This window comes from Taudactylus pleione, unplaced genomic scaffold (genome assembly GCF_031769625.1).
Source record: "Taudactylus pleione unplaced genomic scaffold, aTauple2 ptg000484l, whole genome shotgun sequence".
Classification (NCBI taxonomy): domain Eukaryota; kingdom Metazoa; phylum Chordata; class Amphibia; order Anura; family Myobatrachidae; genus Taudactylus; species Taudactylus pleione.
Genome location: NW_028284886.1, coordinates 5,192,524 through 5,217,943, shown reverse-complemented (window position 1 = coordinate 5,217,943; position 25,420 = coordinate 5,192,524). Strand labels below are relative to the sequence as shown.

At 47.5% G+C, this 25,420-nt stretch overlaps 1 protein-coding gene across 1 annotated transcript in view; it reads right to left on the bottom strand.

Moving 5' to 3' along the window:
- Positions 1–25,420, bottom strand: part of CDH13 (cadherin 13) — an 870,720-nt gene that overhangs the window by 548,450 nt on the left and 296,850 nt on the right. Inside the window, exon 3 of the mRNA XM_088449431.1 lies at positions 21,979–22,184. Coding sequence (XP_088305557.1) covers positions 21,979–22,184 — 206 coding nt within the window. The remainder of the gene's footprint in view (positions 1–21,978; positions 22,185–25,420) is intronic.

Genomic DNA, 25,420 nt, shown 5'->3' with positions numbered 1-25,420 from the left:
TTAGCAATTGGGATGGAATGCGTGTGTCCTTATCTGTCATGTCTTGATTGACAATAAAGAAAAGGACCCAGTGCAAGTCGAGCAGACGATTGCCAGCGCTGCTTATTACAGTAAAAGTATGTGATTGTAGCGTGTGTCTGACAGTACAGTCTGGGTAAATGCTGCACTTAAATAACTTTGCCTGTCCTTCAGTTAGAGCCGAAGTACAGAATGCGGCACAGCAGCTTCTGTGAGCCATACAATAGCAATGGCTGCACCCACTGGTAAGCCTGGATATTACCGGTCATCTTACTTCTATTGATTGTCTGTGTGCGCCCACCTTTAAAGTCTGTGGGAATATAAAGCCTGTATCCAATCAGATCATCAGAATGCACACAGCAGAACAATGTATTTCAGGAAATGAGTGTTCTGATCTTGTGGTGGCAGTGACTGGTCTTTTGTGGGATTGTGTCAATAACGACCAGGCTGCATGAGACAGGGGCAGTGACATGATGTGAGGAGGGCAATGGAGGTAGCAGGAAGCCACAGACTGAGAGTTATATAGTGGGAGGAGCAGGATTCCCCAGCAGCACAGAGTATATCAGGAGATGAGTGATGTGTTAGTGAGGACAGGGCTGCATGTGACAGGGGCAGTGACATGATGTGAGGAGGGGAATGGAGGCAGCAGGAAGCCACAGACTGAGAGTTATATAGTGGGAGGAGCAGGATTCCCCAGCAGCACAGAGTATATCAGGAGATGAGTGATGTGTTAGTGAGGACAGGGCTGCATGTGACAGGGGCAGTGACATGATGTGAGGAGGGGAATGGAGGCAGCAGGAAGCCACAGACTGAGAGTTATATAGTGGGAGGAGCAGGGTCCCCCAGCAGCACAGAGTATATCAGGAGATGAGTGATGTGTTAGTGAGGACAGGGCTGCATGTGACAAGGGCAGTGACATGATGTGAGGAGGGGAATGGAGGCAGCAGGAAGCCACAGACTGAGAGTTATATAGTGGAAGGAGCAGGATCCCAGTAGCACAGAGTATATCAGGAGATGAGTGATGTGTTAGTGAGGACAGGGCTGCATGTGACAGGGGCAGTGACATGATGTGAGGAGGGCAATGGAGGCAGCAGGAAGCCACAGACTGAGAGTTATATAGTGGAAGAAGCAGGATCCCAGTAGCACAGAGTATATCAGGAGATGAGTGATGTGTCAGTGAGGACAGGACTGCATGTGACAGGGGCAGTGACATGATGGGAGGAGGGGAATGGAGGCAGCAGGAAGCCACAGACTGAGAGTTATATAGTGGGAGGAGCAGTGTTCCCAAAAGCACAGAGTATATCAGGTGATGAGTGTTAGAGGGGACAAGCTCTATGTTATAGGGGCATACATGCCCACTCTCCTGGAACGGCCGGGAGCCTCCCGAAAATCAGGTGGCACTCCTGGCCCCCCGGAAGAGTGGGCAAGTCTCCTGGCAGGCACAAAACCCCCGCACCCCCACGCCAGCATCCACTCCTCCTTGTATAAGTGGCCGATCCACCCTGCCCTCAAAATGGTGTCACACCCCCCCTCCCTCCCCCACTGTACCCACCTGACTGCCTTCTCCAGGAAGTCTGGACAGGGCCAGTGACATGATGTCAGCAGGTGAATGGAGGTAGCATGTTGCCACAGAGGAGCGGGATCCCCAACAGCACAGAGTATGTCAGGAAATGAGTGATGCGTTACTGGGAATAGGGCTCCATGTGACAGGGGCAGTGACATGATGTGAGGAGGGTAATGGAGGCAACAGGAAGCCACAGACTTAGCCACAGATATAGTTGAAGGTGCGGGATCCCCAATAGCACAGAGTACATTATATCAGGACATGAGTGATGTGTTACTGGGGGCAGGGCTGCATGTGACATGATGTGAGATGCAGAACTATACGGGCACAATACCCAGACTGTCCTACAGAGGTGCCAATAAAGCAACAAAAAGTTTGCAGGATGGTGGTACATCTTCTCGCTGTGGTTAGGATAGTGTCCCATAATAAAATAAGAACCAGCTGCAAGAGGTTGTGCGCAGAGCAGGTTCCTAAATACCTATAGCAACTACCAGTGGAAAGAGGGTGTTGGGCAGACCCTTATTTTGGTGGATACTTACAGCATCCTGCCTCTAAATAAAAAGCACAAGGTAGGTATGAGTACCAAAACCACATTGTGAAGCCATATCCACGTCCTGTTAGTGGGGGAGTGGGGGCAGGTAAGCAGGACCAAAGTACCCACTCCCCTATTTGGTTGGTGTCCACAGTTCATCAGCAGTCAATGGTTACATTCTGTGCTGCAGCTATCTTTCAAAAGACAAAGTTCTATATAGAGAATCAATTTGGCCACATGGACAATGACAGTATTTCAGCTCATCATAGATAACTCACAAATTCTGTCCCTCATGGGAGCCTATATCAGTTCACGGAGACTCTTTAACCTATCGACTTCTAAAAGGGACGAGCAACGCATCCCGCAGTGTCTCCGGCAGCCATGGGATTAATTAAAAAGTCTTTTTATGTTAAGGACAGCTATAATGGTTTTCAATTAAAACTTTTCCTGAGGCAGCTCACCGGTTATCACACACGTACCACACAGTTTTCCTTTTAAATATATTTAAGTAACTAACCATTGATGTAAGCATCATTTAAAGCAGCCTCTGTGCCCAGGGAAATATTTGACACTATGTTAAGTTTATTTTTTATGCACAATTCAATTGGTGACCGAGGGCTCTGTTATTTTGTAAGGCGGCGAGAGGTCTACCGCAGGGGTTAAAGTGGGCCGGAACAGGGTGGGAGTGCGTCCGTCAGTTCTATTTGGAGACGGAACCAGTCCTGCCTGCTCCAGCACACCTAACCCGGCCAGTCAGCCCTTCGCAGCAGGGAGTTGCCGGGCGCCCTTTGAGATTTTTTTTTACCAGCGGGCATCCGGCTCCTTCCCTACATGGCAGCCAGAGGCTGGAGTTCACTCGAGCTCCAGCGACCGCAGTGTGCACTATGGGAGAGACGTCATGAGGAGCGGGTAGCCAGATGGACAGCAGCGGACGCAGGAGTGGGGCTTAATGTAAGTATTGTTATTTTTTTTGTGTAAGGGGCACTACTACTGGAGGCACTAGGGCATTACTACAAGGGGCACTACCACTGGGGGCACTAATGGGGGCACTGCATAAGGGGCACCACTCCTGGGGGCACTGCATAAGGGGCACCACTCCTGGGGGCTCTGCATAAGGGGCACCACTACTGTGTGCTCTGCATAAGAGGCACTACCACTGTGGGCACTGCATAAGGGGCGCCACTACTGTAGGCACTACATAAGGGGCACCACTACAGTGGGCATTGTATAAGGGGCATTACTAAAGTGGGCATTATGTGTATTAGAGGCACCACTACAGTGGGCATTGTATAAGGGGCATTACTACTGTGGGCATTATGTGTATTATAGGCACTACTACTGTGGGCATTGTGTATAAGGGGCACTACTGTATGTCATAACAGTATGTGGTGTAATGTGAATCAGGGCCACCACTGGCGTAACTACCGTAGGTGCAGGGGGTGCTGCTGCTATGGGGCCTGGTCCATCTCCGGGGCCCAGCCATTCCCCTGCACCTAGGGTGTCCGGCCAGCCAGGGCTGATTCTATAGATACTCTGGGCCAGTGACATGCAGATTTGCGGGAGGGCGGGAGGCAGTCAGACTGTGTCACTATGACACGACTGCCTGCACCTCGTCATTTTGTTAGGGGCGGTCCGCGACCTGCAGCCAATCAGGAGCAGCTGCTCCTGATTGACTGCCGGCCCATGAGCCGCGATTGGCTCGCAGACGGTGCCGCGGACACATTCATATTTCCCACCATTACAGATCGATCTCATAATACCACCCACCTTTAATCATCCCGGCTTTACACCCACGTTGCCTGCTCGAAGAAAATGCAGTATGTGCGGCAATCACCCTGACTGTAACCGTCACAGTACTTGAGGCAGCCGCGGACACAGCGTAAGACAGCACAGCAGCTGGACACAACCGAACTGTAAGTTCTCACCTCCTGCTAGGCAGAACTGTGTTGTATTTTCATGTAACGAAATGTCAGATCAGCCTGGGCATATTTAGCCAGATCATTAATCCTCACATCCAACCTAAACACTTCCCCCATTACCTACACCTGTCTTTGTATCCTCACCCCCAACCCCCCCCATTGCCTACACCTGTCTTTGTATCCTCACCCCCAACCCCCCCCCCATTGCCTACACCTATTCACAGTTCTGTCTCTGTATTCTCGCCCCCAACCCCCCCCACCATTACCTGCACCTAGTCACAGTCCTGTTGTATCCTCGTGTTTTTCCACAAGAATGTCTATCACACAAAAACTAGGGGGGACGTGAAAATTTTGCTATGGGGCCCCGCTAGGCCTAGTTACGCCCCTGAGGGGCACTATGTGCTGTGTAATGTGAATAAGATTGTGCTACTGTGTAGCTTAATTTGAATTGGGGATACTATTGTATGACCACGCCCCTTTCTTCCAAGACCACACCCTTTTTGCGGCACACACAGGGCCTGATTCAGAGCTGAATGCTCTGACCAGAGCGCTCGCTCTGAATCAGGGCCCTCCTACCTTTTTTTGGAGCGTCCTCATGGACGCTCGCATAGCTGTGGGTTACCACCCACAGCTATAGCGAGCGTCCATGATGATGGTCGCGATGGTCTTGACCATCGCGACCATCGGGCTTGCGACGGAGACCCTGTGGTAGGGTCTCGCTGCCGCAAGCCCTGGAGTGATTTTGGCTCTATCAGAGCCAAAATCACTCCCACTGACATCACTAGTGATGTCAGTGGGGCCGGCTTCAGACGGTAGGCGTTCCCATGGGAACGCCTCCGTCTGGCAGGCATGCCCCCAGCACGCCCACCAAAGGGGGTGTGCTGTCAATCAACATCGACACCACGCCCCCTTTGGTGCGAGACCCGGAGCGACAGCTTGGCTGTCGCAGTCCGGGTCTCGCGCATGCGCACGACGGAGCTCCCTCCGTCGTGCGCATGCGCAGTGGGGAACATCAACCCACTTGCTAGCGTACTGCCGCTCGCGAGCGGGTCTGAATGACCCCCACTGTTCCTTTATTAAGATAGCGCAGAGGATGGGTGGGGGAGGGGGGTGAGTTTCACCACGTCTCTAGGACCACTTTTCTGTATTGATCTAGCGTGATTAGGGCAGACATTTTGGTTATGGCGGCCATTTAGCCTGTTTGACATGGAGCACTACTGCATAACCTTCAATGGACCCATTGAAATTAGTACTTGTCATGCCCTTTCCTTATGGCACTCAGAGTTACATAGCATACTGCCTGCTTGGCTCAACACGGCAAGATCCACAATCCTTCATTGGTGTATTCCCAAGGAGCACTCACGGAACTCATCCATAGGTTTCACATTACCTGTAGAAATGTCCCCCACTAGGGGCAAACCAGTGCCAGTAGGGTAGGATCAGCCAACACACTGAGGTGACCTGCCCTTATGACAAGCGAACACATGACCAAATTCACCCAATGATACTTAGCATGAAAACCAACGCACGATAGCGATGTGAAGGGTCAGTGATAGTAAATTTAGCAAGACCTTAATGAAGACAAATGTTAACAATTACATCCTAACCTAATAACAGGAATGTCAATAAGTATAGTACAAGACACAAAGGTAACACTCTTCATTGTAATAAATACCAGAGCATACACCTACAGTAAATTGCAGGAACATAATAAACCAAAATAATTTCCGAATTAGGAGTACTGTACACTTATCATAGCCATACCAAAAGGTCAAGATCTGCAATTAAATGCAGGAAGACACTAAATGCCGTAATGTAATTACACATGTAATGGTATTGCCGCAAATTGCCATCCAGGCTGGCCGGCAAAATGCAGGAATTCATGTTTTGATCAAATTTCACTTAAACAGACCAAATATAAAAATCTTGACCAATTTTGGATCTTTAAAAATGAACACCCACATATATATACAGTACATAAACACCCACACATGCACACATATATACAGTACATAAACACCCACACATATATACAGTACATAAACACCCACACATATATACAGTACATAAACATCCACACATGCACACATATATACAGTACATAAACACCCACACATATATACAGTACATAAACACCCACACATGAACACATATATACAGTACATAAACACCCACACATATATACAGTACATAAACACCCACACATGCACACATATATACAGTACATAAACACCCACACATATATACAGTACATAAACACCCACACATGCACACATATATACAGTACATAAACACAAACATATATATATATATATATATATATATAAACACACACACATACATATATATATATATATATATATATACATATATATATATATATATATATATACATATATATATATATATATATATATATATATATATATATATATACACACATATACATATGCATACACATACATACACACACACAACCTAGACCCACTAAGTACTTACTCCAAAGAAACTGCATTCAAATTCGCAGACCATGATATGGTTCAGTCAATAAAATGTGTTTAGTCCAATAAGAACATTGTGTCATTATAACCCCATATAATTTATGGCCAGCAATTCAAACTAATCACCACCAAATTATGTGTATTGTACACATTGCAACATAAACACTATATTTATGGTGTTTATGTCGACATTATGAATGTTGACAAAATATACCAAAGTAAGTTATCACAACATTTACAAAACAGTGGATTACAACTCTCACACTGTTCAAAACATCATGGGCATCTATTAAGCCCATGAAAATGGATTTTCTATCGATGCTTATTGTCAGTGGCATCACTAGGGGTGTGTGGGGGGAGCGAGCCGCGCCGGGTGACACCCTCCGCAGGGGTGACAACAGCTGCTCAGTTATTTTTATGTAACGCGCTCGGAAGGTGTCACCAAGCAGCAGTGAGATCAGGGAGAGGATGGGGGCTGCCCAGTAGTTCATGGAGCCCTGGGCAAGCATCTGGGTAAGAGGCCCCCGTTGAAGGCTACTGCCTGCAATAGGCATAACCAGGAGGGGGGGGGCTTTAATAAATAAACAGAAGACCAAAGAACGTAGGACTTTTTGAGATGTGCAGGAAAGTTTGAGTCCTCACATCTATAAATGGTATCATAGTGGTTAACATTACTGCCTCACAGCACTGAGATCATAAGTTCAAATCCTAACCAAGGCGTATATGTGTGGAGTTTGCATGTTCTCCCCATTTTTTGCGTGGGGGTGCTCCAGGTTCCTTTCAAAAATATACTGGTAAACTAATTGACTTCTGACAAGAAATGAATCTCAGTGTGTATGTGTGTCCATGTGGTAGGTGATATATTTTGTAAGATCCACTGGGGCAGGGACTGATGTTAATGACTAAGGGGTCTATTTACTAATGAGAAGAGGGAACATTAGTGACTGTGGGGTCTATTTGCTAAGGAGACAGACTGAAAAGTGATAAGGTGCCAGCCAATCAGCTCCCAACTGTCATCTCACAGGCTGTGTTTGAAAAATGACATTTGGTAGCTGATTGGCTGGCACCTTATCACTTTCTTATCACTCTTCACTCTGTCTCCTAACACTGCTTAGTAAATAGACCCCTTAAATATTCTCTATACAACATTGCGTAAAATAACTGGTAATAAATAAATATAACTGGTAATATATAAATAAATAAATATAAAATGTCAGATAACATTTCTTGATTCATTTTTAAATCATCTGACACAGAACAATATGAACATTCTATTATTCTATTATAAATCAAAATATTATCAAAATAATGGTTCGGGTTTTTTTTTAAACTAAATGCATCACACATTTTAGTTCTCGTTTAAGCTGTGACGGAGGCACCAGGAAGTAAAGAGCTAAAAGAGTATTTTAAAAATGAAGCCTGCCCCCGGAAGGGTTCCTATCCAACAGTGTGAAGGATTTGTTTCTAGCGATTTCAATTTTTAACACTATCATTTCCAGATGGCTGAGCTCGTGGCCTATTCTGCGCTACACTTGGAGGGGGGGGGGACTGCAATACGCTCCCCCCTTCGATTGCAACCCAACATTAGCCGTCTAATGAGTGAAACATCTACTTATAAAATATTTATGCTTTTCTGGTGTCTTTAGCACAGTTATTTAAAATGCATTTGTCTCTATAAAATTAAGCATTAAGTCCTTTGATTGGAAATGTAATGGGAAGTGGGAACAGGCCTTTGAATACCAAAGGCTGTTGTACGAATCTTGGTTACAGCAATTACATGAATAAGAGGAAAATTATCTAGGTACAGGATGACTGATTGCTTTCCTTGTGATCATACCAGGGGCTTAATGGTCATTTGGTCAGCTACTTCATCGTTCCCCTTTGCTGCAGCGTACAAATAAATCAGAGACACCTGGTAATTAAAGAGTCAGACCAAAGGCCACGCTGTAACCGTCATTTATGTCTGAGAATTATAGTCGGTGGGGATTGGCTTGTGGTACAGTTAGAGCTGACACATCGTCTAATGGAAGGATGAGTATTGCAAGACCAGATAAATTGAACATGACATAAAGATGGCGTAGGCCGTAGGTTGTCCTCACATAATTTTGTGGAGCGAGGAGAGTTAGTCAGCCCTTATTTCTTCATCTGTACCCCAAGTCTGTACCAGGACATCCATAGGCATTAAGTATTTTTCGAGAATTCCAATGTACTGAATGGACACAGGAATTGCAATAATAAGGCGTCCATAACTTTATTAACAAACTATTAACGACACAGACACAGACTGCTTTGGTTAAATGGTCATAACTTGCTTTTGTTGAAGGTATGACCCTGAGCTTGTACTGAATTTGGGAGGCAAAGCAGGATGCTACAAACTCTCTTCACCAGCCATATGATTATTAAACCAAAATTAGGGAGCGAGTGATACGCCTCCCCCTGTGGCCAATGTAAGCTGAGCTGTGAAGACTCACAACCCCTATAATACAGCCAGGGGCGTTTCTAGAGAGGAGGGGGACTGTGTGCAGTCTCCGACACGGGCCCCCTCCTCTCTGCCCGGCGGCCGGCAGCGCACTGAGCTGTGCGCGGCCAGCGCCGGAGTTATAGACTCTGGGCACTAGAGTGTGCCCAGAGTCTATAATGTATGCACAGGGCACCGGGAAAATGGCCACAGCGGCCATTTTCAATATACTGCGTAGTTTTACAGCGCTGGACCCCCGCGCCGACATGGGACTCCGGAGAGGTAAGTAATATTATGGGTGCAGGGTGTGCGGTGCGGGGCCCCCCTGGACCCAGCGGCCCTTGTTCCCAGCACAACCTGCACCCATTATAGATACGCCCCTGAATACAGCTGAGTACAAGCGTGTCCGCAGAGACATGCGCCTAAAGTCCTCCTGCAGAGGCAGGCCATACTAGCAACCCCTCAAGGTGTAAGAAACCATTAAGGAGCACATACCCTGAGGGTCGCTGGTTTGTAGCACCTTCCCGTCCAACACTAAAATGTACATGTGGTGTTAGTATGAACACAAACACAAGAAAGTAAAGGAAAAAGAGAAAGGAGGGGGGGACAAACACCATCCAGAAAGATGGCTGCCACGCATACACCATCCTTATAAGGCACCCCCAAAACTACTCTCTAGAGCTCGCTCATAGCCAAAACCAACCAACCATAAAAACAAAAAACAAACCTAATCTACCTAGCAACAGTTGACAAAATTCCAACCAATTACAAAAAACTAAGGACTCTTATATAGCCTTAAGCTTATGCCGCTCTGGGTTCCAGGGCTGTTAAGACATCAGCTGGGCCCAGGTACATGGTCATTAGAGGGTGTATGAGTATGACCTGTCATGGTATACATTTCTATGGAATGCGCCAGGGACTGCAGATGTCATTTACGGCTTTGTAGTACCCTCCCCCCAACTTCTCGCGGTGCCCCCAGCTGTACCTACAGTTTACATTTTCTAACTACATATACAATCATGTTTTGAAGTTCACAGAAAAACACAGTGGTCTATTTATCATCGGGAGAGGAGCCCTAAATCTGTAAATAATAAAAAATAGCTGTTTTTAACTTTTTACCAAAGAAGCTTTCAGACGGAAAGCAGTCGGGAAGCCGACGGACGAAATCCCGACCGCCGGCTTCCCGACTGTCTAATCCTGGCAAGGCACTAATGACAAGCGTCAAAATCCTGATGCCTGTCATTAGACCTACGCCGGTAGCATACTGAACGAAGGTAAGCTGGGCGCGGACGCGGACAGCCGCGGGAGGGGGAGGTGGAGAGGGTTAGGTTTTAGGGCTCCCGGGGGGGACTTAGGGTTAGGCAACCCCCAGGAGGGTTAGGTTTAGGCTAGGGTAAGGGGGGGGGGTTAGGGTTAGGCACACCTCCGGGAGACTTAGGTTTAGGCACCCCTAAGGAAGGGTTGGGGGGGGTAGATTAGGGTCATTTACCTTTAGAAGCAGTCAGGATTTCTAACCCTGCCAGGCTAGCGCTGTCGGGATTTGATCCGCCGGCCATGCGACGGCGGGATTACATACCGGTTCCCTGCAGCCAGCTATAGCCCTCACTGGCTTTGCGTGGGGAAGCCAGGTATCTCATATTTTCATTTGTGTGTTGTTGTTTCTAAAACGCATTTTATTTTTATCTTTTGGGGAAACATCTAGGAATGGTGATTGCTGTGTATTTGTACAAGATTGCCAGCCTGTAAATAGGGGTGGGACAACAATGGCGCGATTTGCTAAAGACGCTATAGGACTCCTGAGGCAACAAAAAGTATAGGGGGCAATTTCGCGCCCAACACAGCCAAATTCCACCAGGGGAAGGTGATGCTGGCCATACACGGGACGATTGATCACACGATTTGGGCAGTTTCTACAGGTTGGACAATCGTTTGAAAATAGATGTATTTTGACTCTTCTGTGACCCCGATGCGCGTCCCCGCCGTCGTCTAGTTGGATCGCAGATCAGATGGTTTTGCAGAGAGATCTCAACTGATCGTGTACGAATTGACACACATTGTGTGATATGATTGATCAAATCGTATGGTCTTATGTGAAATAGTTGCATTTTAAATACAAATCGTCCTGTATCTGAAGGGAAGAATTTTCAAGGGAAATCGTACAACTGGTCTGACCAACTTTTGAATCTCACCGTGTATGGCCACCTTAAGAAATCCCCCAGAGCTGTTTTGGAAATTATGCTCAATTCTAATTCCACAAATACAGTCGCTATCTGGGACAGGCTGGGACACGGTTCTTCCATCCGTATGTATATTTCATAATGTACAGATTCTGCTTCAGATAATGAACTATTTTCACATGTTTCAGTGACCATTAAAATTAAAATAAAGGGAATTAAATCAGCTTATTAATAAAGCATATTTTGGGAAGTGGAAATGTTCCGGCAGCAAGCCCACACACATATGCTGCAAACGTCTGGGCTCCAGCAGTCTTTCAGGCGCTTTATGTTCTCTGCAAATTAAAAACTTCTATACAGAATTTAATGAAGTTTTGTACAATACTGTATTTTCCACTCCCTGGGAACAGGTGCTTTCATACTTGTATACAAAATCTGCATTTAGATTTTGGAGAGCTGTAGGGGCTAAAGTACTGTGGCTTGAGGGGAAGGGAGGGGGAGAGGTATATTTTTCCATCCCAAGTTCCTCCCTTAGGTTTGCCAAGAAAACCCCACCTGGTTGTAATTACTGGTTGGCAGTACAGGAGCCTGGCAATGGGGTATTCTATAAACGCGCTCTCCTGTCTTCCATCAAGCCTTGCTCTAGTGCAGGGATGGGGAACCTCAGGCCCGGGGGCCGTGTAAGGCCCCCGGAATCATTTGGTCTGGCCCTCTGAGCACCCTGCAGCCAGAATCTATGCAGCAGTGCCGCCTGGAACGTCCTTAGGATGCTTCAGACAGTCACACCCAGGGCCGTATTAAGGTCTGTGGGGGCCCCTGGGCAACAAACATGTGGGGGCCCCTATTAAATGTGACAAACTGGGGGTATGCGCAATGGGGACCTTATGCAGAGCCCCCAGTAGTGTCAGTGCCCACAGTGGTAGTGCCCCGTATGCAGTGCACCCAGTAGTAGTGCCCCTTATGCAGTGCCCCCTATGCAATACTCCCATTAGTAGTGCCCCCTGTAGTAATGCCCTCTGTATAAATGCCCCCAGTAAGGCCCTGTAGTTGTGCCCCAAATAGTAATGCCCCCCAGTAGTAATTGGGCATGTGCCCAATAGTAATGCCCTAGTAGTAATGCCCCCTGTATAAATCCCCCAGTAGAAATACCCATGTAGTTGTGCCCCCAATAGTAATGCCCCCAGTAGTCATTCCCCCTTTAGTAGAGCCCTCTGTAGAAATTCCCCTCTATTAGTGCCCCCAATACTAATGCTCCCTCTCTAGTAGAGCCCCCAATAGAAATGCCCCCTGATTAATGCCCCCAGCAGTAATGCTTCCCCCCGAGTAATGTTCCCAGTAGTAATCCCCCCCCCAGTAATGCCCCCAGTAGTAATGCCTCCCCCCTCCCCGAGTAATGCCCCAGTAGTAATGCTTCCCCCTGAATAATGCCCCCAGTAGTAATGCCTCCCCCCTCCCCAAGTAATGCCCCAGTAGTAATGCTCCCCCTGAATAATGCCCCCAGTAGTAATGCCTCCCCCCTCCCCGAGTAATGCCCCAGTAGTAATGCTCTCCCCTGAATAATGCCCCCAGTAGTAATGTCTCCCCCCTCCCTGAGTAATGCCCCAGTAGTAGTGCTCCCCCCTGAATAATGCCCCCCACCAGTAATGCCCCCAGTAGTAATGCCTCCCCCCTCCCCAAGTAATGTGTAATGTTCCCCCCTGAGTAATGTCCCCTTTAGTAATGCCCCCTGCCAGTAATGCCCCCAGTAGGCCGCTTGCACTAAAAAAATAAAAAAATAAAGCTCATACTTACCTGAACCTTAGCCCCACGTCCGCTGCAGTCCGCTCGGCTGCTCCTCCACACTATGGCAGAGACGTCATGACGTCTCTGCCATAGTGCTCTGCGTGAGCCGGAAGCTGGAGCTCATGTGAGCTCAAGCCTCCGACTCCGGCTGCCGCTGCGGGGAGGGAGCCGGGCACCCGCTGTTTACAGCGGGCGCCTGGTAATAGGAGCCTCCCTGCGGCACCGGGGTTAGGTTGGCCGGAGGAGGCGGAACTGGTTCCGCCTCCTCCGGTCCACTTTAACCCCGATGGGTGTGGGGGCCCTTAACAAGTGGGGGCCCAGGGACGATCGCCCCTGTCGCCCCCCGTTAATCCAGTCCTGGTCACACCGCTGCCCTTACAGCTCCCCGGGGCATTGCTGTAATCACCGGCGATTGTGGCCCCGCCCTTCTGTGACGTCACACTGAAGGGGGCGTCCAGGAGGCCGGGTTTTTAAAAACAAAGCGGCAGCCCTGATTCAGAGCGAGCGCTCGCTTTTTGCGATCGGCTCTGAATCAGGCCCATAGTTATAATTACTGTACATGTCATTTTATTTTATTCATAAATTAAATGTAGCTGTGAAAACTTACAAAATATAGTAAAGGTCAGATTTGCCCGACAACCAAGCGGTAATTTAGGCATACCTACCTACTCTCCCAATTCGTCCGGGAGCCTCCTGAAAATCGGGGGCTGCTCCCGGCCTCCCGGGAAATGTAGGCAATCCCCCAGCCCCCCTCCCCAGACAAACCCACGCAGCTGGGGGCAGATGATGCGATTCGCTCTGAATTGTGTCACCATGACCCGCCCCCCTGCTTCATAATGTCGATAAACTCGCAATTGTGTGGTGGGGGCGGGGCCAACATTATGATATGCTGTGGTCACGCCTCTCTCCAGCCCCATTACTGTGTAATATTCCCAGCCACGCCCCCCTATGCAGCACCACGCCCTCCCTGCTTGGCCGGCCTGGCTGTCCCCTCCCGGAGGCTGGGTGCACATCGCATAGTGTGTACGCTCAATCGCGCGTTCACGTGCAATCTTCTCAGCTGATGTGCTGCACATGTGTACAAGAGAAAAGATTAGATACAATGCGCGGACATGATATATCGTGCCGTCGTTCGGAAGATTGCATATTGTGTACGCTCTGTAACGTGTTCTGGGATGAAGGGAAATTGGAACCGTTATTGTGTCTTTTGTACGTCGTTCTGATGTGTACCGGCAGTGAGTGTAATTTAGTACTGTGCACCATATGCTGCAAAAAGTTTTTATTATTATCTATTTTTATATTGTACAATTATTTTTATAGCTTAAAGCTGACATGGCTACTTTTTCCACCATTCCTCTGAGAGACAGGAATGGAGGAGCTTGATGGTGGGAATGTCATCATCGAGGCAGGGAACCCGCAGCATCGATTCTTCTCAAATCAGTAAACAGCGAGGGACCGGGCGCAATGACGTTAGTTGTGTCGTCATACAGCGCCCCTCCCCCCCTATACTAGCCCAGTGGCGCCATCTTTCCAGTGATATATATTCAGCAATATGGCTCCACACAGAAGTCTGAACCTAGGCTGTGCCAGACCCTTTACTCACTTCTGAGCAACTAGCACCATCTTTCAGATTGTGGGGTCTATTTACTAAGCAGTGTTAGGAGTGAAAAGTGATAAGAAAGTGATCAGGTGCCAGCCAATCAGCTCCCAACTGTCATCTCACAGGCTGTGTTTGAAAAATTACAGTTGAGAGTAGAGATGAGCGGTTCGGATTCTGTGGAATCCGAACCGCTCCGAACATTGGGGATCCGAGTCCACCCGAACCCTGTTCGGGTGTTCACCGCCTGACTCGGATCCCCGTTCGGGGCCGAACGGCGGCCGCCTGATGTCGGATTCTCACTAGAGAATCCGACATCAGGTCTCCTATTGTGTAGGGCAGAGCGCAGTGATAGCGCTCTGCCCTACACAGACACAGACACACAGCCGCCAGCGGCAGCTGTGTGTTTGTTACAGCAGCCAATGAGAGTCACACAGACTCTCATTGGCTGCTGCACGGAGGGAGCCGGCTGGAGCTCACACATGAGCTCAGTCTTCCGGCTCCCTCCTCAGCGTGTGACAGAGCGGACGGCGCGGGAGCGGGGAATCAGGTAAGTTTTATTTTTTTTATTTTTTTACTTGTCAAAGGTCCGGGGGCGCTACTGGGGGGGGGTCTGCTACTGGGGGGGCCATACTACTGGGGGGGCCATACTACAGAGGGGCCTGCTACTGGGGGGGGCTATACTACTGGGGGGGGTCTGCACTACTGGGGGGGGGTCTGCTACTGGGGGGGGGCAATACTACTGGGGGGGCCATACTACAGAGGGGCCTGCTACTGGGGGGGGCTATACTACTGGGGGGGGGGGTCTGCTACTGGGGGGGCCATACTACTGGGGGGGATCTGCACTATTGGGGGGCCATACTACAGAGGGGCCTGCTACTGGGGGGGGGCTATACTACTGGGGGGGTCTGCACTACTGGGGGGGTCTGCTACTGGGCGGGGCTATACTACTGGGGGGGCCATACTACAGGGGGGCTATACTACTGGGGGGGGTCTGCTACTGGGGGGGCCATACTACTGAGGGGCCTGCTACTGGGGGGGGCCATACTACTGGGGGGGCTGCTACTGGGGCAGCCTACTACAGGGGGGGCCATACTACTGGGGGGGGCCATACTACAGGGGGGGCTACTACTGGGGCAGCCTACTACTGGGGGGGCCTGCTACTGGGGCAGCCTACTACTGGGGGAGCCATACTACTGGGGGGGCATACTACTGGGTGGCATGCTAATGGGGGGCATACTACTGGGGGGGCCTGCTAATGGGGGGCATACTACTGGGGGGGCCTGCTAATGGGGGGCATACTACTGGGGGGCATTCTACTGGGGGCACTGCATAGTGGACCCTACTACTAAGGGGACTGCATAGGGGGCACCACTGCTGGGGGACATTGTGTAAGGGACACCGCTACTGTGGGCATTGTGTAAAAGGGTCACTACTGTGGGCATTGTGTAAAAGGGGCACTACTGTGTGTCGTAACATAAATAAGAGACACTACTTTATGGTGTAATGTGAATCAGGCCCTATGTGCGGTGTAATGCTAATAAGATTGTGCACTGTGACTCCTAGGGCCGTAGCCCACTTTGTAAACAAGTACTGTGACTCTGCTGGCCGTACCCCACTGGGTGGGTGCACTACTTTTCATTTCTGCCACTGCTGTGTGGCAATGTGTCATAGATGTGCTTTATACTGTGGTGTCTGTGTCGTTGTGCCGCTGCTTTGTCGCTTAGTAACCAGTCAGCTCACTGCAACCTTTGGCCAATAATGTTGAAAACAATATTATAAGCTGTGATATGGTCTAAATTGACTGGAAATTAATGTTATTGAGGTTAATAATACTCTAGGAAGAAAAAAAAGACCAATTTATGTGATTTTAGCTTTTTTTGTCAATTTTTGTAAAAAAATCCAAATCCAAATCCAAATCCAAAGCCAGTCACCGCAGTTTGGCAAATCCAAATCCAAATCCAAAGCCGGACGACGAATTAGAACCAAATCCAAATCCAAATCCGGCAAAAATGGTCCGGCGCACATCCCTAGTTGAGAGCTGATTGGCTGGCACCTTATCACTTTTCACTCTGTCTCCTAACACTGCTTAGTAAATAAACCCCTGTATCACCAGAAAGATGGCACTGGTATGCGGGTACAGCAGAGCACAGCTTGAGTTAATATCTGCATTTATTCATTTTTTGCTGCCTGACGGCACTTGGGCAGTACAATACTGGTAGATCAGATGGCGGCTGACAAAATAGAGTATGTGCGCGCATTAGGGAATTTAAGACTGTTAAGCTTCAATGGGGCAGCGACTGGTGCACGAGAGCATTTTCTCTAGACTGTGCAGTGACGCTGTATAAACTATAATGAGTGCTGTAAGAACAACAACAGATAGATACGTGCACACAGATAGAACCATCTCCTTCCAGCACAGAAATGCAAGACGCCTACTAGCTAATGACACAGATGTCACTGCTCCCCAGGCTTGTGAAGGTTCTTAGAGACGAGTTCCTTTATCGCACTGGCGTTGATGGGCTTCAGTTGCAATGTCCCATCTCAGTATGTTATCACGACAGCTGCATTAAGCATCGATACAGTAGTAAACCAATCTAGGGAGACTTCAAAGCGTTCTTTGCAGGAGTTACAGCACGGGGAGAGGAGGAGACTCTTCCGCCTCCGAGCCGATCTCTCTCCCTCTCTTACCACCTTACCTCTTGTGAAAGGCTTGTTTTGTGCGAGTGAACTTTGTAGCAACGACGTGCCCCCACAAGGTGTACCCCTTCCTTCTAATCATCGCTTAACCGCTCCCATCTGGTGCCCACGACTGACTTAAGGGACCTGGTAGATTCCATTTAATCATTCCGGCTCACACTGTTGTACAGAACGTGAATAATGCAAAGATTCTGCTGCAGGGCAGCCTGTATTCTTTTAGGTCTATCTTTTTTTTTTTTTTTCCTTTCTTTTGACTGTTCGCTTGAAAGAGTTGTCGCTATGAGATGCCAAACTCCTGATCATTGACATGACGTTTCTCTGCCTGCATTCGCAACTCCTAAGCTGCCAAAAGTGCCCATACCCTGTGGTGCCTGCACTGCTGAGAATTTAAATCCCATTATCGCATGTTTACTAAGTGGTGCTCTGCGGTTTGCACAATATTCCCGGTTGTTTGTTGGTAGCGGACACATAAAATAGCCATTTTTAAGTCTTATAGGGGGGAAAAAAAGTGTGTACTTCAACTGGGATTCTAAATTCTGTTCACGGATGATTGGAGACATGAATTAAATACTGGCTGAGTAGTTTGGGCTGAGCCAGCTGTACTGAAACAGAGGGACATGGCTGCAGTTAACTAAAACAACAGCAAACAAACAAAACAAAAGCTTAAGCGATGTAATAGTGATGGGAACACTCTGAAACTCCAGTGTAGGCTAAATTTCACTCCCAGAATCCTTAGCAAGGACAGAAAGCCGGCTGCGGTTTCAATGATCTTCTAATGGGCTATATTATTAATACATGTACATGAATCAATCACAAATCATTTGGGTCCGCAAATCCATCAGCATGACAGCTACCAATTGGGTTAATAGGTTACTGTGATTTTTGTGGATTTTCTAAGCACCAATGGCATTTTTTGTGTTAATCATGTCAGGAATTTGGATAGATTTGTACATTAATAAATTCAACTTATAGAAACGCCCTCTCTCTTAAGTGGCAGAAATTAGGGGTTTCATAGAGAAGAGCGCCACTCGCTTGTCTTCAGTAGCACGTCTCGGATGGTGATGTTTAGGGTGTTGTTCTACACCCTGCGGTAGTTTCAATTAATACTGCACTTAGAATAATGGATAATTTAAGGATGGCCATCAGTGGTTTTCCATCGATGGCATCATCTGTGATAACCGTCTATGGTTTACACCACTTGCTGGCCACTCTGCCGGGTGCACGGCAAGCCGCGGGCTAATAGAAAAAGGGAGCGGAACTTAGTGGACTGCCAGGGAGCGGGCTAAGGAGCTCATTCAGACCCGCTCGCTAGATGCGTTCACTCGCAGCCTGCATATGCAAATCCAGCGCACGCCCAGCAAGGCAGGCGATCACAAGGCAAGGCATTAGCACGCCCACTATGTCTTGGCGTGCGTTCAGGGATGGGGAACCTCAGGCCCGTGGGCCGTATAAGGCCCCCGGAATCATTTGGTTTGGCCCTCTGAGCTTTTTCCTGCTAGCCTCATCTTAGGATGCTTCAGATGGTCACAGCGCTGACCTTACAGCTCCCCAGAGCATCCTCAGGATGCTCTGCGCATTGCTGTAATCACGAGCGATTGTGGCCCCTCCCCCGTGTGATGTCACACGGAGGGTCGTGGCCTGCAGCGGGCCCGCAAATAATATTATACAGTATATATCAAAATGGCCCTCGGCAGAAAAAAGGTTCCCCACCCCTGACTTGTGTATGCAGACGCCCATCAGCCATTCATAAGAAGCCTACTTGCGCACGTCATCTCCTGGAAGTGCTTGAAAACATTGGTACATCGAGCACCATCGGATGTGATCGCAGCGCTTGAGATTGACTATACCCTGTGGCAAGCACTGCGATCACTTCAGTGTGATTTCCAACCAGGTGACGTGTACTATGACGCTGCCTTTTAATTAAGCACGCCTCTGAAACGGTGTTGAGACACTCAGGCACGCCTACGTTCACACCTCCACTCCCCAGTTTCCAGTGGCCAGCCCCTGTTACCACCCACAAACGGCTTCTCCTGTCACTCACTCTACTGGGCAGTCTATGCGCAGCGAGCGAGCGCATCCCAATCTCTCGCACTGGTTCGCGCACGCGCATTGCGATGCATACACATATTGCAAATATTGGCCAGCTACGAGCGTTCGCATCATAGTGAACGGGTCTGAATCAGCTCCTAAGTTCAGAATCGGGAGCAGAAAAAAATTAAACATTGGGTTCCACTTTGCCATTGAGGGCAGAAACCTATTGGCTCTCTGCCATCGATGGCAAAACCATCGGACATCGTTAGTAAACTATCAATGTTTGTTAACTATCGATGGTCGATGTCCATCCCTAGTACAAATATTAGTCTATGCAAATTGCTCCATAAAAACGACTTTGGTCGTCATCATGTTTATTTGCAAAATGCTGCCAAGCCCAGAGGATGAGCTTTGAGTAGTTGGGAGACTAAGCCAATATATAAGTGAGGGTATTCGCGGTAATATGAAATAATGTTGTTACATGTTGCAGGCTGAGGACACATTGATCCCTACTGTATGATGTGCCAGCCACACAGACAGCAATGTCTACACAGCACACAAAATGGCTGCCTTACACATTTGTTGCAAACCTGTCCACCTTAAGCCTATAACATTACAGTGCTGCTTCTCCAGGATGTAACGATCACTAGCAGTTCATGCCTCTGGGGAACGGGTATAATATAGCAAAGGTTTATGAGACTCAGTTGCACTTTCAAGGCTCCTGTAGAGATTTCTGATCCTGCTACATAATGTATAACATTTGCAATGGCCTTGGGTCAAAACGTTAATTATTGGATCTTTGGAATTATTATAATAGTGTAAAATAAAATAATAAAACGTTTCTGGCCTCTCGGTACCAAAAGGAATTGTAAAACTTTATGTAATAAAGTGGAATTTCATTATATTACAATTATGGGAGTACAAGAGTAATGCGTATAGTGCCCAGATAATATTTAACAAGTCAGAAGCACTTAGAAAACAGAAAATAATTTTTTGGGCTGCAGAGATAAATGCTACCGTATATGGAAGTCACACAATCACTTAAGCACCAGACAGAACAGGACCATTGTGCTACATGACTGGCTCCATTTTCTTTTATATATATATATTTTTTTTCTTAGGAACGCTAAGTGAACAAATACAGTGAATAATACAAAACAACAGGACTCGAAGACTAGTTCCTATGGTTGGATATAGTAATGCAGTATGTAGCGATGGATTTGATGCTTATAATTATCGAATATATATAAATATATATTTATATTTATATATATTTATTATATATAATATATATATATATATATATATATAAACTAATGTCCTTACTGACTCACTGACTCATCAACATTCAGCCCTGACCCCTGGACCTAGAAACATGAAATTCAGGTAGTATATTCCTTCCATGAATTAAGCACCCACTAAGCAGAGATTTTTCAAAATTCTACCCCTCCTTATAGGGGTGAAAAGTCATGAAATGGTTCCTCTCAACCGAGGTGATTGGGGAGAGAAACCAACTGCCAGTGATGTTTAGCCGCATTTGGAGTGGCAGTTGGGTGTGGCTCCTCTATTTGAATATTGGACTACGCGCACTAGCACACGCAGGAGGGGGTTACTGAGTACCCAGAAAGCCTCCAGACATACTGGAAAGCAGGCACCATCTTCTTAAGCCCCGCCCCTCGTGGCATTTGCAGCGATTCACGGGTCAATCGGGAGGAGGCGGGGCCAATATGACGTGATTCCATTAGAATCGCCTCATTTGGCTTTGCCCCCTCCCGACTGACCCGTGAATTGCAGCATTTTGTCGCTAGGGGAGGGGCCTAATGACATGGTGCCTGCCTGACAGGACCCATTCTTATCTGGTACACAACTTACAGCTGCTGCAAGGTAAGTGTGTGTAATGTATGTGTGACATACAGTAAGTATAATATATATATACACAGTATATATGTGTGTGTGTGGAAAGCCCCCTGTAAAAATCCTGCGTTTGCCGCTGGCGCTGCAGTCCTACCTCTAAGGACTAATAAAACGGAATTTACTTAATCTTGACACTAGCATGGTCCTTTACACCAGAGGCATAAAATAAACAAAGCATATTTGTTATAGATAGGAATAATAACTAGCTACATCGGCTAGTCTACAATACTGTGGGCTCTATTTACTACAATCCGCATATTGAATGCGGATTGTAGTGTGATATTACCGAGTGAATTCGCATTGCGAATTCAGGCAATATCACAGGGATTTACTATAAATCCCTTGCAGGGACAGAGCTTGCGATAAAGCTCTGTCCCTGCGGATCCCATCCGCACTCTAGTCGCGGTATTTTCGAGCCCGCGCATGCGCCGACCCACCGTCGCTACTACCCCCCCACCGACGCTAAGCCCCGCCCCCCGGCGCTAAGCCCCTGGAGAACGCCACCTCCAGGTGGCGTTATTATCACAGGGCTTCCCCCGGTATTTTTTTACAATTTATTTTTAGTAACTTGCACACAGATCACATTTCCCATTACAATTATGGGAAATGCGATCTGCTTTACTAAAAATAAGTGATACTGGGGGTTGGAGTAGAATTTTACTAATTCTACTCCAATTGCCCTGTAATAACTACAGGTGAAACTAAAATAATGTGAAAAGGGTGTGAAAACACCCTTTTTCACTTTATTTTAGTAAAAATAATGTTAATAAATAGAGCCCATGTCTTACCTTTGAGTCGTGATGGTCCCTTCTCCTGAGAATCTTGACTTCTGCCATGTCGTCTGAGTGCGTAGAGCGCCCATGGATGAACAAGGCCCGGATATTTTCTCTCACATTCCTCAGCGCGATTAACGATCCATCGGGTTCCACTTTAAAATCCGGGTTGGAAACCTCATACACAACCTCGTTGTTACCTTGGCAGTCGTCAAACTGCACTGTGAAGAAAATTAGAAGGAAAAAATGGATGATTAACTTTTTTTCTCCCACATAACCTGTTGAAGACAATGTATTTGCAATGCTAACGCTCACTAGCATACGGAAAAAATCTGTTAAAATAACCGAAAAGCACTTTATTCTCAGAAATTCCCAAAAATCTGGTGTCTTAGATATAAAGCGGATCCAACTGCATTCAATAAGAATGTGCCCATTATAACTGGACACTATGGGGGTGATTCAATTCAGAGCAACGCTGAATAGCCCCGGGAGGGTCGAGAGAACCGGCATTCTCCGACTTAACTGCTTCCCGATAATGTAAACAGCGCGCTGGATGGAATGGCTCCGGGAGCAGTGCGCTGAATTGAATCGTCCCCTATGAACACTTTGTAAATCATTTCCTGTGATACAATCTTCCTAGACATTAGTATACAGCAGTTACTAACATATAAATATAATTTCAAGGGAGACTTTGTTGCTGGGCATCACATACTGTGTCTCTAGAGGCATGTCAAACTTGTAGCCATGTAGTGCGGTATCCGTCCGTTATTCCTCCGGACAGTCCAGAGTCTGGAGGCTTACTAATCCCAGATGGGCCGGCCCTCTATGCCGCTTCTCTTTCGGCCTACCCTGCGGCGCGCCACTTCTGAAAGTTCCTTCCGAGCGCAGGCACTGGCAGTGGAGGCATGAGGGGGCTCTGAGCAGACAAAAGGGCATGAGGGTGCTCTGGGCAGACATAATGGTATCAGGGGGTTCTGGGCAGACATAAGGAGGATAAGGGGCTCTGAGGCATATGAAGGGGCTCTGGGCTGTAATATAAAGGGGTACGAAGGGGGGCTCTTTATTAGACTGGTAAGAAAATGGCTGTAACCATATTGCGATCTTGGTCACTCCCTTGGCCATGCCTCTAGGACACACCCCCTGTCCAGGAATCCAGCCGACTAAACTTTTCAGGTTGCCTAATGGGCCCCAAGGAGAACACGAGTATGCTATGGCTGGTCTAGGTGGACATTGGTGGATTACACTTCTTACCAACACATTTATAGTGTCCTTTCTTATGCCTCTATTAGCTCTCTTCTGTGCAGCCTACTGCCCGTGGTGTGGCCCCGCCCCCAGCTCTACAAGCAGCGTCTGACTATACAGAAGCGAGGCTGAGCTGTAGTTGCCTCATCTCTCGTCTCACCGAAGTTCCGGGGAGCTCCACAAAGCTGGTGAGTGTTAACTATAAAAATGATTACAATAAACCAAAGAAGATATTTATACGTTATATAATAATGTATTATTCTAATAATTTTTAAATCAAATCTCAGAAGTATGCCTACTCCGACTGCACGTCCCTGCTACACATAAAGGAAACTACTGATCATCTCTGTGATCTAATCTGAATGGCTTATTCTCAGGCATTGCAATATTAATACTCACCCCACCGGGCAGCAAACTAATATCCACAATGTAGGTTTGAAATCTGAGCCGTTTAGGGGCAATGAAGTTTGTTGCTACACATCGCCAGCATCTCCCACACATCGTCCCTAATTGAATCTTCCCCTTAGAATTCGGAAAATCAGACAATGGCACAAATCAAACTAATAATAAACCCTAGCAGTGAGCTGCTGTATCTTCAAGTAGTCTTACAATTGCCTTTTGCAGACCATAACAAGAAATCAAAAGTGCTAGAAAAAATTTTATTTCCCAGTGTAATATGTAGCACTGTGACATAAAGAAGCTTACGCTTCAGCTGCGGCTTTCTCCTACGCCCATGGGAGCAAGGCTAAGAAAAGAGTCCGTTTCCATCTGGCTGTTTTATTTGGCAGCTATTATCAGACCCACATACCCATATCTTATCCATTCTGTTCCTCCTAAGAAGTGTGGCTGCACTAATTAAACCAACCAATATCTAATATACAAACCATTAGGCATATAATGACACAGCAATTAGCGAGACGGATTCCAAGAAAGGAAAAAAAAAAACAATACAGTTCCTGCCAAAGTAGTTATCTCCTCTTACGCTGTGCGAGAACCCGGCTATTATAGCCAACCAGCACAACGGCATAACATGCTGGGGAAAGAAATGCTACTTTATGAAATGTCAATGTTATTATGTATGGATTTACTGTTATACATACATGCCTACCCTCCCGGAATTCGTGGGAGGCTCCCTATTTTTCGGGTAACCCCCCGCACCCCTGGAAGGGTAGGCACTGCTCCCGCATTGTGCCCACTTCCTAGTGAAGTTTGCAGAATGGGGAGAATATTAGCGGTGATCGGCGGGTCTGTGCATTGGGGGCGGGGCCTAATGTTGTGATTCTAGGAGAGTTGCGTCATTTAGCCCCACCTCCTATTTAAAAAATGTGTCGCCACGGCGAATTCCCGTGAGGGGACGGGGCTGCCCCAACTCCACCCACCTGCTTCTCCTCCCCGGGCTTCTCCCAGGAAGGAGAATTCTCAAGTCGGCAAGTATGCTGTTATAGTGTTACAAGGGTATTGGGCCCAGTACACCGATAAAGAAACAGACCTTCAAAAGATGACCAATCAGATTCTGGCTATCATTTATCTAGTACAGTATATCCTATCAAATGGTAGGACAAGTGGAGATGCTGACCAGAGCAACCAATCAAGTTGTAGCTATCATTTAATTGAATTGTACTAGATAAAAGTTAGAAGCTGATTGGTCACCTGGGAAACACCTCCACTTGTCCTCTTTAGAAGGTTTGGGACCAGGGCCGTAACTAGGGTAGTGCGACCAGTGCAATGGCACAGGGCACCGCAGGGCAGGGGGTGCTGTTTGGGCCTGTCAACTTTCCTGTTTATTATCATTCTCACTTGTAGCTTCCTCTTCTTTTATCCCCAGCATCTCCTGGCCTCCCCTATCTCTTCCCTGGCCCTTCCCCATGAGGCCATGGCCCTTATTTTCTGGTGCACTCTCTTATGTCCCTATTTAAAAAATTGGGGGAGGGGCGCCAATGCTCTCTCTGGCACAGGGCACCAAAAAGTCTAGTTACGGCTCTGTTTGGGAAATCTCCCCATAAAGTAGCCGCCTTGCACAGCAAGTATTGGGTGTGTAGCATAATGTGGAAGGTATAAAGAAGTTTAATTTCCTCTCTGCAAAAGCCTTAATTACTGCACTCAACTTTATTGGTAGAGCGTATAAAGATAAAAGTAGTGAGCTCGGCGGCCATCTTGGAACAGGGCATGAAGCTTCGCTGGAGAGGCAGGAAGACTGGGCAAGTGCAAAGTATTC